Raw genomic sequence first — 13,654 nt, 5'->3', positions numbered from 1 at the left:
GGTGATTATATCAAGGACCCAATTATTAGTGTCATTGAGTTGACTATATCAAGGACACAGTTATTAACCCGATTCATTGAGTTGACTATATCAAGGACCCAGTTATTAGTATCCTTGAGTTGACTATATAAATGACACAGTTATTAACCCAATTCCTTGAGTTGACTATATCAAGGACCCAGTTATTAGTGTCCTTGAGTTGACTATATAAAGGACCCAGTTATTAGTGTCCTTGAGTTGATTATATAAAGGACCCAGTTATTAGTATCCTTGAGTTGATTATATCAAGGACCCAGTTATTAGTGTCATTGAGTTGACTATATCAAGGACCCAGTTATTAGTGTCCTTGAGTTGACTATATCAAGGACCCAGTTATTAGTGTCCTTGAGTTGACTATATAAAGGACCCAGTTATTAGTATCCTTGAGTTGATTATATCAAGGACCCAGTTATTAGTGTCCTTGAGTTGACTATGTCAAGGACACAGTTTTTACCCAGTATCCTTGAGTTGACTATATAAAGGACTCAGTTATTAGTATCCTTGAGTTGATTATATCAAGGACCCAGTTATTAGTGTCCTTGAGTTGACTATATCAAGGACACAGTTTTTACCCAGTATCCTTGAGTTGACTATATAAAGGACCCAGTTATTAGTGTCCTTGAGTTGACTATATCAAGGACACAGTTTTTACCCAGTATCCTTGAGTTGACTATATAAAGGACACAGTTATTAGTATCCTTGAGTTGATTATATCAAGGACACAGTTATTAACCCGTGTCCTTGAGTTGACTACATCAAGGACACAGTTATTAGTATCCTTGAGTTGACTATATAAAGGACACAGTTATTAGCCAGTATCCTTGAGTTGACTACATCAAGGACACAGTTATTAGTGTCCTTGAGTTGACTATATAAAGGACCCAGTTATTAGTGTCCTTGAGTTGACTACATCAAGGACACAGTTATTAGCCAGCTAGTTCAGCCGTGAACAGAGAGGTCAGCCGTGTACAGCCAGGTCAGCCGTGTACAGCCAGGTCATCCGTGTACAGCCAGGTCAGACGTGAACAGCCAGGTCAGCCGTGAACAGCCAGGTCAGACGTGAACAGCCAGGTCAGCCGTGTACAGCCAGGTCAGCCGTGATACAAGGCAGTGTTCCTGTCTGAGGACGTTGGGAGATGACGTAGAAACAGGTCACTAGGGGCAACAGTTCGCTTCAAGTAGGTTTCAGTTTCGATAGGGCAGTTTGTTATGTACAGGACACGGTTATTAACATTTAGCATGATCGTTAGCTTTAAAAAGGACTTGACCAGAAGACTGTTATTGGTACATCTGTTCTCAGACTGGTTCTGATTTTAGACAACATGTACATTACCAGTCAAATGTTTGGACACATCTACTCATTCCAGGGTTTTCTTTATTTTGACTATTTTCAACATTATGGATTCATGTAGTAACCAAAAAAGTGTTAAACAAATCAAAATATATTTTATATTTGAGATTCTTCAAAGTAGCCACCCTTTGCCTTGATCACAGATTTTCACACTCTTGGCATTCTCTCAACCAGCTTCATGAGATATTCACCTGGAATGCTTTTCCAACAGTCTTGAAGGAGTTCCCACATATGCTAAGCACTTGTTGGCTGCTTTTCCTTCACTCTGCTGTCCAACTCATCCCAAACCATCTCAATTGGGTTGAGGTCGGGTGATTGTGGAGGCCAGATCATCTGATGCAGCACCATCACTCTCCTTGGTCAAATAGCCCTTATACAGCCTGGAGGTGTGTTGGGTCATTGTCCTGTTGAAGAAAAATGATAATCCTACTAAGCACAAACCAGATGGGATGGCATATCGCTGCAGAATGCTGTGGTAGCCATGCTGGTTAAGTGTGCCTTGAATTCTAAATAAATCACAGACAGCGTCACCAGCGAAGCACCCCACACCATCACACCTCCTCCTCCATGCTTCACGGTGGGAACCACACATGCTGAGATCATCCGTTCACCTACTCTGCATCTCACAAAGACACGGTGGTTAGAACCAAAAATCTCCAATTTGGACTCATCAGACCAAAGGACAGATTTCCACCGGTCTAATGTCCATTGCTCTTGTTTCTTGGCCCAAGCAAGTCTCTTCTTATTATTGGTGTCCTTTGGTAGTGGTTTCTTTGCAGCAAGTCGACCACGAAGGCCTGATTCACACAGCCTCCTCTGAACAGTTGATGTTGAAATGTGTCTGTTACTTGAACTCTGTGAATCATTTATTTAGGCATCAATTTCTGAGGCTGGTAACTCTAAGGAACTTATCCTCTGCAGCAGAGGTAACTCTGGGTCTTCCTTTCCTGTGGTGGTCCTCATGAGAGCCAGTTTTATCATAGCGCTTGATGGTTTTTGTGACTGCACTTGAGTTATTGAAATGTTCTAGACATTTTCCGTATTGACTGACCTTCATGTCTTAAAGTAATGATGGACTGTCATTTCTCTTTGCTTATTTGATCTGTTCTTGCCATAATATGGTCTTGGTATTTTACCAAATAGGGCTATCTGCTGTATACCACCCCTACCATGTCACAACACAACTGACTGGCTCAAATGCATTAAGAAGGAAAAAGATTATTCTGTTAATTGAAATGCATTCCAGGTGACTACCTCATGAAGCTGGTTGAGAGAATTCCAAGAGGGTGTAAAGCTGCCATCAAGACAAAAGGGTGGCTACTTTGAAGAGTATATTTTCATTTAAGAATACATTTTCAACGTTTTTTTGGTTACTACATGATTCCATATTGTGTTATTTCATAGTTTTGATGTCTTCACCATAATTCTACAATGTAGAAAATAGTAAAAATAAAGAAAAACCCTGGAATGAGTAGGTGTGTCCAAAACTTTTGCCTGGTACTGTAAGTGTTTTGTTACTTTACGACTCTGTGTGGGTGTGTGTGTGTGTGTATGTGTTTTGTAACTCCTGAACAATGTGTGTGTTGTAACTCTTCAGCAATGTATGTGTGTGTGTGTGTTCCCTGTTTATAGCAGAAAGCCAAGATTGTACCAGCACCAGAGCGGTGGTAAAACCTAACCTCTCTCATTCCGCAAAGATGGTGTGTGTGTGTGTGTGTGTGTTCACTAAAACCAAAGGCTTTTAGTCAGTTCTCCCCACCCTCATCATCCTCTGTGGAGTCTGTTGGTTGCAGTACCAGCTATCACCACAGAGTGGCAGCAGAGGCCTGTAAAACAGATGCATCAGCATCCCTCAGACAGTAGAATAAACATTCGCAGGTAGGAAGCTGTAATCTGTGATAATGTTAAATTGGAAAAACTACTGAGGTGAGGTAGATGAGATGAGTGAGATGAGATGAGGTGAGATTAATGAGGTGAGGTGAGGTGAATGAGATGAGGTGAATGAGATGAGATGAGGTGAATGAGATGAGGTGAATGAGATGAGATGAGGTGAATGAGATGAGGTGAATGAGATGAGATGAGGTGAATGAGATGAGGTGAATGAGATGAGATGAGGTGAATGAGATGAGGTGAATGAGATGAGATGAGGTGAATGAGATGAGATTTATTTATTTATTTATTTATTTCACCTTTATTTAACCAGGTAGGCAAGTTGAGAACAAGTTCTCATTTACAATTGCGACCTGGCCAAGATAAAGCAAAGCAGTTCGACACAAACAACACAGAGTTACACATGGAGTAAAACAAACATACAGTCAATAATACAGTATCAACAAGTCTATATACGATGTGAGCAAATGAGGTGAGATAAGGGAGGTAAAGGCAAAAAGGCCACGGTGGCAAAGTAAATACAATATAGCAAGTAAAACACTGGAATGGTAGATTTGCAATGGGAGAATGTGCAAAGTAGAAATAAAAATAATGGGGTGCAAAGGAGCAAAATAAATAAATAAATAAAATACAGTAGGGAAAGAGGTAGTTGTTTGGGCTAAATTATAGGTGGGCTATGTACAGGTGCAGTAATCTGTGAGCTGCTCTGACAGTTGGTGCTTAAAGCTAGTGAGGGAGATAAGTGTTTCCAGTTTCAGAGATTTTTGTAGTTCGTTCCAGTCATTGGCAGCAGAGAACTGGAAAGAGAGGCGGCCAAAGAAAGAATTGGTTTTGGGGGTGACTAGAGAGATATACCTGCTGGAGCGTGTGCTACAGGTGGGAGATGCTATGGTGACCAGCGAGCTGAGATAAGGGGGGACTTTACCTAGCAGGGTCTTGTAGATGACATGGAGCCAGTGGGTTTGGCGACGAGTATGAAGCGAGGGCCAGCCAACGAGAGCGTACAGGTCGCAATGGTGGGTAGTATGTGGGGCTTTGGTGACAAAACGGATGGCACTGTGATAGACTGCATCCAATTTGTTGAGTAGGGTATTGGAGGCTATTTTGTAAATGACATCGCTAAAGTCGAGGATTGGTAGGATGTTCAGCTTTACAAGGGTATGTTTGGCAGCATGAGTGAAGGATGCTTTGTTGCGAAATAGGAAAATGAGGTGAGATTAATGAGATGAGGTGAGGAGAGGTGAATGAGATGAGGTGAGGAGAGGTGAATGAGATGAGATGAGATTAATGAGATGAGGTGAATGAGATGAGATGAGATGAGATTAATGAGATGAGGTGAATGAGATGAGATAAGGTGAGATTAATGAGATGAGGTGAATGACATGAGATGAGGAGAGGTGAATGAGAGGCTTTGAGTCTAGGAGGTAATAAAGGGAGGTAGTATTGATGTGTGTGTGTTGGGGTGGTAGTATTGATGTGTGTGTGTTGGGGTGGTAGTATTGATGTGTGTGTGTTGGGGTGATAGTATTGATGTGTGTGTGTTGGGGTGGTAGTATTGATGTGTGTGTGTTGGGGTGGTAGTATTGATGTGTGTGTGTTGGGGTGATAGTATTGATGTGTGTGTGTTGGGGTGGTAGTATTGATGTGTGTGTGTTGGGGTGGTAGTATTGATGTGTGTGTGTTGGGGTGATAGTATTGATGTGTGTGTGTTGGGGTGGTAGTATTGATGTGTGTGTGTTGGGGTAGTAGTATTGATGTGTGTGTGTTGGGGTGGTAGTATTGATGTGTGTGTGTTGGGGTGGTAGTATTGATGTGTGTGTGTTGGGGTGGTAGTATTGATGTGTGTGTGTTGGGGTGGTAGTATTGATGTGTGTGTGTTGGGGTGGTAGTATTGATGTGTGTGTGTTAGGGGGTGGTAGTATTGATGTGTGAGTGTCCTATCTGTGTAGAGTACAGTAGTGTGTGTGTGTGTGTGTGTGTGTGTGTGTGTGTGTGTGTGTGTGTGTGTGTGTGTGTGTGTGTGTGTGTGTGTGTGTGTGTGTGTGTGTGTGTGTGTGTGATTTGGTAGTTGGAGGTTAGTGCTGGGTAAAATGCCCAATGAAAAGTAAAGTGTGGAGATTCCATAAAGTTAAAGGCTTTGGCTATAGACATAAAAGGTTCTCCCTCAGTCCCTCACCTCTCTCATTGTCACCGAGAGTTTCACTGCTGCCAACTGGCTTGTTCTGGTGGTCCATTACTTTTTAGCATCTCTCTCCCTTGATTCTCCCTCTCTCTCTCTCTCTCTCTCTCTCTCTCTCCCTTGATTCTCCCTCTCTCTCTCTCTCTCTCTCTCCCTCTCTCTCCCTTGATTCTCTCTCTCTCTCTCCCTTGATTCTCTCCCTCTCTCTCTCCCATGATTCTCTCTCTCTCTCTCCCTTGATTCTCCCTTTCACTGTCTTTTTCTATTTCTCTCTCTCTCTCTCTCTCTCTTTCTCCCACTCTTTCTCTCACTCTCTCTCTCTCTCTCTTTCTCTCTCCTCTCTCTCTCCTCTCTCTCTCTCTCTCTCTTTCTCTCTCCTCTCTCTCTCTCTCTCTTTCTCTCTCCTCTCTCTCTCTCTCTCAGTTCATGTCAGTAGACTTTAGACAGTAGACAGTAGACATGTCAAGTTAAATTACTTCCATTATCAAAGTATACATATAACAACAATGGTGGGACCGCCATCAATGATAACAATAACAGTAGAAATGGGATTAACATTAAACACAACAACAGTATTAATGAGAATAACAAGTAGTAGAAGCACTTTTCACTGGCTGTCCCTCAGGTTGTGGCAGGAGGACACATATATTTGGGTGCCAAAACTGCACATTTTGGCTTTTCACCGAATGAATATAAAAACGTTTTCTTCATCTTTTATAGTTTCACATTCGTTGTACTTAATGTTCATTTTGGGAAAGAGATATTCTCTTAGATCTGAGTATTCGTCACCGTGCAACAGGAAACGCAGCTCTGTCTCTACCTCTCCCCTGGAGCAGAGTGAGCACAGACTGTCCTCTCTGGGCAGCCAGGTTTGTCTGTGACGACCCGTCTCTATAGCCAGGGGGCAGAGTGAATACAGCCTGTCCTCTCTGGGCAGCCAGGTTGGTCTGTGACGACCCGTCTCTATAGCCAGACTGTCCTCTCTGGGCAGCCAGGTTTGTCTGTGACGACCGGTCTCTATAGCCAGACTGTCCTCTCTGGGCAGCCAGGTTTGTCTGTGACGACCGGTCTCTATAGCCAGGGGGCAGAGTGAGCACAGATTGTCCTCTCTGGGCAGCCAGGTTTGTCTGTGACGACCCGTCTCTATAGCCAGACTGTCCTCTCTGAGCAGCCAGGTTTGTCTGTGACGACCGGTCTCTATAGCCAGGGGGCAGAGTGAGCACAGATTGTCCTCTCTGGGCAGCCAGGTTTGTCTGTGACGACCCGTCTCTATAGCCAGACTGTCCTCTCTGGGCAGCCAGGTTTGTCTGTGACGACCGGTCTCTATAGCCAGACTGTCCTCTCTGGGCAGCCAGGTTGGTCTGTGACGACCGGTCTCTATAGCCAGACAGTCCTCTCTGGGCAGCCAGGTTTGTCTGTGACGACCGGTCTCTATAGCCAGACTGTCCTCTCTGGGCAGCCAGGTTTGTCTGTGACGACCGGTCTCTATAGCCAGACTGTCCTCTCTGGGCAGCCAGGTTGGTCTGTGACGACCGGTCTCTATAGCCAGACAGTCCTCTCTGGGCAGCCAGGTTTGTCTGTGACGACCGGTCTCTATAGCCAGACTGTCCTCTCTGGGCAGCCAGGTTGGTCTGTGACGACCGGTCTCTATAGCCAGACAGTCCTCTCTGGGCAGCCAGGTGTGTCTGTGACGACCGGTCTCTATAGCCAGACTGTCCTCTCTGGGCAGCCAGGTTGGTCTGTGACGACCGGTCTCTATAGCCAGACAGTCCTCTCTGGGCAGCCAGATTTGTCTGTGACGACCGGTCTCTATAGCCAGACTGTCCTCTCTGGGAAGCCAGGTTTGTCTGTGACGACCGGTCTCTATAGCCAGGGGTCAGAGTGAGCACAGATTGTCCTCTCTGGGCAGCCAGGTTTGTCTGTGACGACCCGTCTCTATAGCCAGACTGTCCTCTCTGGGCAGCCAGGTTTGTCTGTGACGACCGGTCTCTATAGCCAGACTGTCCTCTCTGGGCAGCCAGGTCTGACAGAACCTGTGGTTAATGGTCAGAGCCCAGGTCTGACAGAACCTGTGATTAACGGTCAGAGCCAAGGTCTGACAGAACCTGTGGTTAATGGTCAGAGCCCAGGTCTGACAGAACCTGTGATTAACGGTCAGAACCCAAGTCTGACAGAACCTGTGGTTAACGGTCAGAACCAAGGTCTGACAGAACCTGTGCAGATGATCTAGGTGCTGCTGTAACTCATCCTTAGTGGGAGACAACAGACCCTCCTTAGTGGGAGACAACAGCCCCAGGTCATCTGTCTACAGCAGACCCTCCTTAGTGGGAGACAACAGCCCCAGGTCATCTGTCTACAGCAGACCCTCCTTAGTGGGAGACAACAGCCCCAGGGCATCTGTCTACAGCAGACCCTCCTTAGTGGGAGACAACAGACCCTCCTTAGTGGGAGACAACAGCCCCAGGTCATCTGTCTACAGCAGACCCTCCTTAGTGGGAGACAACAGACCCTCCTTAGTGGGAGTCAACAGCCCCAGGTCATCTGTCTACAGCAGACCCTCCTTAGTGGGTGACAACAGCCCCAGGTCATCTGTCTACAGCAGACCCTCCTTAGTGGGAGACAGCAGACCCTCCTTAGTGGGAGACAACAGCCCCAGGTCATCTGTCTACAGCAGACACTTGATTTCAGTGTTGTGTAGGGGGAGACCAGGTGAATTGATTTCAGTGTTGTGTAGGGGGAGACCAGGTGAATTGATTTCAGTGTTGTGTAGGGGGAGACCAGGTGAATTGATTTCAGTGTTGTGTAGGGGGAGACCAGGTGAATTGATTTCAGTGTTGTGTAGGGGGAGACCAGGTGAATTGATTTCAGTGTTGTGTAGGGGGAGACCAGGTGAATTGATTTCAGTTTTGTGTAGGGGGAGACCAGGTGAATTGATTTCAGTGTTGTGTAGGGGGAGACCAGGTGAATTGATTTCAGTGTTGTGTAGGGGGAGACCAGGTGAATTGATTTCAGTGTTGTGTAGGGGGAGACCAGGTGAATTGATTTCAGTGTTGTGTAGGGGGAGACCAGGTGAATTGATTTCAGTGTTGTGTAGGGGGAGACCAGGTGCTCCACATTCTTCTAATGTGTTGCCAATTTGTTAATTAATGTAGATGTTAAACAGTAAATCGTTTCTCCCCACATTTCTGAGAGAAGACGTCTGTTTGCTTGCTGCCAATTTGAACCACACATTTGTTTTTAATGTACATTGATTTAGTAACATCACATTTTCCCTCCAATACCCCTTTCTATTAGTTTATTAACAAAAATACCTTTGTGCCAAATGTGATCAAATGCTTTCTTGAAGTCTACATAAAACAAAAAGTAGATTTTGCCTTTGTTTTTGGTTTACTCGATTGTCAATTAGAGTGTGGAGGGTATAATGTGGTCTGTTGTGTGGTAGTTTGTTAAAAATCCAATCTGGTTTCTTCTAAGGACCTGGTGTTCATCAAGGAAATTAAGTAGTCTACTATTTATGACACTGCAGAGACATTTCCCCAAGTTGCTGTTAACGCAAATTCCTCTGTAATTATTTGGGTGGAATTTTGTAAATATTTGTGGGATCGATCCTTGGTTCCAAAAGGGAGGTGGGGGGGGGGGGGGGGGGGAATAATGTTGAAGAGTTTCAGTCTATCCAATTTTAGTTTATGGAATGTACGGTATCAGTCAGAAGTTCGAACACACTTACTCATTCCAGGGTTCTAGAACACCTACTCATTCCAGGGTTCTAGAACACCTACTCATTCCAGGGTTCTAGAACACCTACTCATTCCAGGGTTTTTCTTTATTTTTTACTATTTTCTACATTGTAGAATAATAGTGAAGACATCAAAGCTGTGAAATAACACAATATGGAATCATGTAGTAACCAAAAAAGGTGTTAAACAAATCAAAATATATTTGAGATTCTTTAAAAGAAGCCACCCTTTGCCTTGATGACAGCTTTGCGCACTCTTGGCTATTCTCCAAACCAGCTTCACCCGGGATGCTTTTCCAACAGCCTTGAAGGAGTTCCCACATATGCTGAGCACTTGTTGGCTGCTTTTTTCTTCAATCTGCGGTCCGACTCAACCCAAAACATCTCAGTTCGATTAAGGTTGGGTGATTGTGGAGGTCAGGTCATCTGATGCAGCACTCCATCACTCTCCTTCTTGGTCATATAGCCCTTACACAGCCTGGAGGTGTGTTGGGTCATTGTCCTGTTGAAAAACAAATAAGTTCAAAGCAGATGGGATGGCGAATCGCTGCAGGAAAAGATCCGAGACACGATTGTGTCGATAATTCTTGTTCTGTAATTGGGGTATACACAGGATTATGACAGTCTCAGCTGATTCAAGGATGTGTAATTTGTCTTGTATATCTTGTTGTTATGGGCTCTTATATTGTTATATTGCTGTACAGTTTTGCAACGTTATTTCTCCATATGACGCTATTTTGGATAGCCAATTCCTCATGATGTGGTCTCTCTCTCTCTCTCTCTCTCTCTCTCTCTCTCTCTCTCTCTCTCTCTCTCTCTCTCTCTCTGTCTCTCCCCTCAGGATGTTGCTGTGTGTTTCCGGGGTGGGTCGAGGGGGTCTGGGGTTGCTAGCGGTAAAGAGGGCGTGTCTTCTCACTCGCACTGCCCACTCGTCGCCCCAGAACTTTGAGTATCGACCAATCAAAAAGGTCATGGTGGCCAACAGAGGTAAGGCTCCACCCACAATACGACATGACATTATAACTATGGGGATGACTGACATCACTTGTCCCAACACATGACAGTTCATCTTATCCATCATTATGTTATTAGCAGGGAATTGCATTAGAGATCATGTTATCTCAGCACACGACAATAACTAAGGTATATTGTACATCCCAACACATCTGAGTTACACGTTGCATTATAGATCTCGTGACATACCATCACATTGCATGGCTATTACTTATATGATAGTGTGTGTTATATAGCTTATGATGCTACTCAGCCACCTAGCCCAGCTCAAAGCTCCACAGCCACCTAGCCCAGCTCAAAGCTACACAGCCACCTAGCCCAGCTCAAAGCTACACAGCCACCTAGCCCAGCTCAAAGCTACACAGCCACCTAGCCCAGCTCAAAGCTACACAGCCATCTAGCCCAGCTCAAAGCTACACAGCCATCTAGCCCAGTTCAAAGCTACACAGCCACCTAGCCCAGCTCACTACTCATGACATGATATGAACTGTACATTAAATCACATTATAAACTGGGTGGTTTGAGCCCTGAATGCTGATTGGCTGACAGCCATGGTATATCAGACCGTATACCACGGGTATGACAAAACACATATTTTTCACTGCTCTAATTACCCTGGTAACCAGTTTATAATAGCGATAAAGCACCTCAGGGGAGTTGTGGTATATGGTCAATTTACCACGGCTAAAGGCTCATCCAGGCACGACGCAAAGCGGAGTGCCTAAGAACAGCCCTTAGCCGTGGTATATTGGCCGTATATCACAACTCCCCTGAGGTGCTTTATTGCTTAAATAGATAGTAGAGAAACATAGTGTGCTTCTCAACCCATATAGGGAATTCAGAAATGATTCAGACTCCTTGACCCCCCCCCAAAAAAAATAAATAATTATACATATAGTGCACTCCTTGACCCCCCCATCCCCCCCTCAAAATGTTACATATAGTGCACTCCTTGACCCCCCCAAAATGTTACATATAGTGCACTCCTTGACCCCCCCCCCCCCCACCCCCCCAAAAAATGTTACTTTACAGCAAGATTCAGAAATGGATTACATTGTTTTTCTCCCTCATCAACCCACACAGAATAACCCATAATGACATCACAATACCCCATAATGACATCACAATACCCCATAATGACATCACAATACCCCATAATGACATCACAATACCCCATAATGACATCACAATACCCCATAATGACATCACAATACCCCATAATGACATTACAATACCCCATAATGACATCACAATACCCCATAATGACATCACAATACCCCATAATGACATCACAGTACCCCATAATGACATCACAATACCCCATAATGACATCACAATACCCCATAATGACATCACAATACCCCATAATGACATCGCAATACCCCATAATGACATCACAGTACCCCATAATGACAAAGCAAACACAGGTTTTTTAGAAATGATTGCACATTTAAATGAAAAACTGAAATATCACATTTACATAAGTATTCAGGCCCTTAACTCAGTACTTTGTTGTAGCACCTTTGGCAGTGATTACAGCCTTGAGTCTTCTTTGGTATGATGCTACAAGCTTGGCACACCTGTATTTGGGGAGTCTCTCTCATTCTTCTCTGCAGATCCTCTCAAGCTCTGTCAGGTTGGATGGGGAGCGTTGCGGCACAGCTATTTTCAGGTCTCTCCAGAGATGATCGGGTTCAAGGATGGGCTCTGGCTGGGCCACTCAAGAACATTCACAGACTTGTCCTGATGTCACTCCTGCATTGTCTTGGCTGTGTGCTTAGGGTCTTTGTCCTATTGGAAGGTGAACCTTCGCCCCAGTCTGAGGTCCTGAGCAGGTTTTCATCAAGGATCTCATCTTTCCCTCGATCCTGACTAGTCTCCCAGTCCCTGCAGCTGAAAAACATCCCCACAGCATGATGCTGCCACCACCATGCTTCACCGTAGGGATGGTGCCAGGTTTCCTCCAGACGTGACGCTTGGCATTCAGGCCAAAGATTTCAATCTTGGTTTCTTCAGACCAGAGAATCTTGTTTCTCGTGGTCTGGGATTCCTTTAGCTGCCTTTAGGCAAACTCCAAACGGTCTGTCATGTGCCTTTTACTGAGGAGTGGCTTCTGTCTGGCCATTTTGATTGGTGGAGTGCAGCAGAGATGGTTGTCCTTCTGGAAGGTTCAACCATCTTCACAGATGAACTCTGGAGCTCTGTCAGAGTGACCATCAGGTTTTTGGTCACCTTACTGACCAAGGCCCTTCTCCCTTAATTGCTCAGTTTGGCTCAGTTTGGCCAGGCAGCCATCTCTAGGAAGAGTCTTGGTGTTTCCAAACTTCTTCCATTTAAGAATGGAGGCCACTGTGCTCTTGGGGACCTTCAATGCTGCAGAAGTGTTTTGGTACCCTTCCCCAGATCTGTACCTCGACACAATTCTGTCTCGGAGATCTACGGACAATTCCTTCAACCTCATGGCTTGGTTTTTACTCTGACGTACACTGTCAACTGGACCTTATAGAGACAGGTGTGTGTCTTTCCAAATCATGTCCAATCAATTGAATTTATCGAAACAGATAGATAGAAACAGCTCAAGGATGATCAATGGAAACAGGACACACCTGAGCTCAATTTAGAGTATCATAGCAAAGTGTCTGAATACTTAATAAAGTACGTTTTTATTTTTAATAGATTTGCAAAAATGTAAAAATATATATATATTTTTTTTCACTTTCTCATTATGGGGTATTGTGTGTAGATTGAAGAGGAAAAAATATTTTATACATTTTTAGAAAAAAGGCTGTAATGTAATAAAATGTGGAAAAAAGTGAGGGGGTCTGAATACTTTCAGAACGGACTGTACATCTCTTTTATTATATTATCCTCTCTTTATTTCTTTCCTCTTTTCTTTTCTCTTCTCCTTTTCTGTTCTCTCCTCTCCAGGTGAGATCGCTATCCGTGTGTTCAGGGCGTGCACTGAGTTGGGGATTCGGACCGTGGCTGTTTACTCTGAAGAAGATCGAGGACAGATGCACAGGTATAGCACTCACTATCCTGGAGTTATTGACAAATAAAGACTGTTTATTTTATACAAATTCTGAGGTACAATGTAAAGAATTTGAGCATACAATAATCATGTTATTTTATACTAACACAATTGCTCAGAGAAAAGAGATTTTGTTTAACAAGAAATACAAAATAAGAACGTTTTTCAATGGGGTTCATATCCGGAGACTGAGACCATTGTAGCCAATGAAACATTTCTTTGTGGATTTTGTGCTCGTTGTCGTCGTTCTCGTCGTTGCTTGGGGTTATTGGCTAAAATATCGTGGTACTTGGTAAAGTTCATCGGGTTGTCTTTTTTGGCTAATCTTTATCTAGGGGTGCCAGTCATTGATGTAGGCCTGCAGTTCTATTTATCTGGAATTCTACCTGACTATTTACCTGACGATATTACCTG

At 44.2% G+C, this 13,654-nt stretch overlaps 1 protein-coding gene across 1 annotated transcript in view; it reads left to right on the top strand.

Annotated features, from left to right (window-relative positions):
- Nucleotides 1-13,654, top strand: part of LOC110518778 (pyruvate carboxylase, mitochondrial) — a 484,892-nt gene that overhangs the window by 6,903 nt on the left and 464,335 nt on the right. Inside the window, 2 exon segments of the mRNA XM_090183451.1 lie at nt 10,037-10,182; nt 13,138-13,231. Coding sequence (XP_090039577.1) covers nt 10,038-10,182; nt 13,138-13,231 — 239 coding nt within the window. The 5' untranslated portion in view covers nt 10,037.

The sequence above is a fragment of the Oncorhynchus mykiss genome, chromosome 9 (genome assembly GCF_057628025.1).
Source record: "Oncorhynchus mykiss isolate SJ-2025 chromosome 9, ASM5762802v1, whole genome shotgun sequence".
NCBI lineage: Eukaryota > Metazoa > Chordata > Actinopteri > Salmoniformes > Salmonidae > Oncorhynchus > Oncorhynchus mykiss.
The sequence above is the reverse complement of the archived record's forward strand: the minus strand, read 5'-3'. Positions and strand labels throughout refer to the sequence as shown.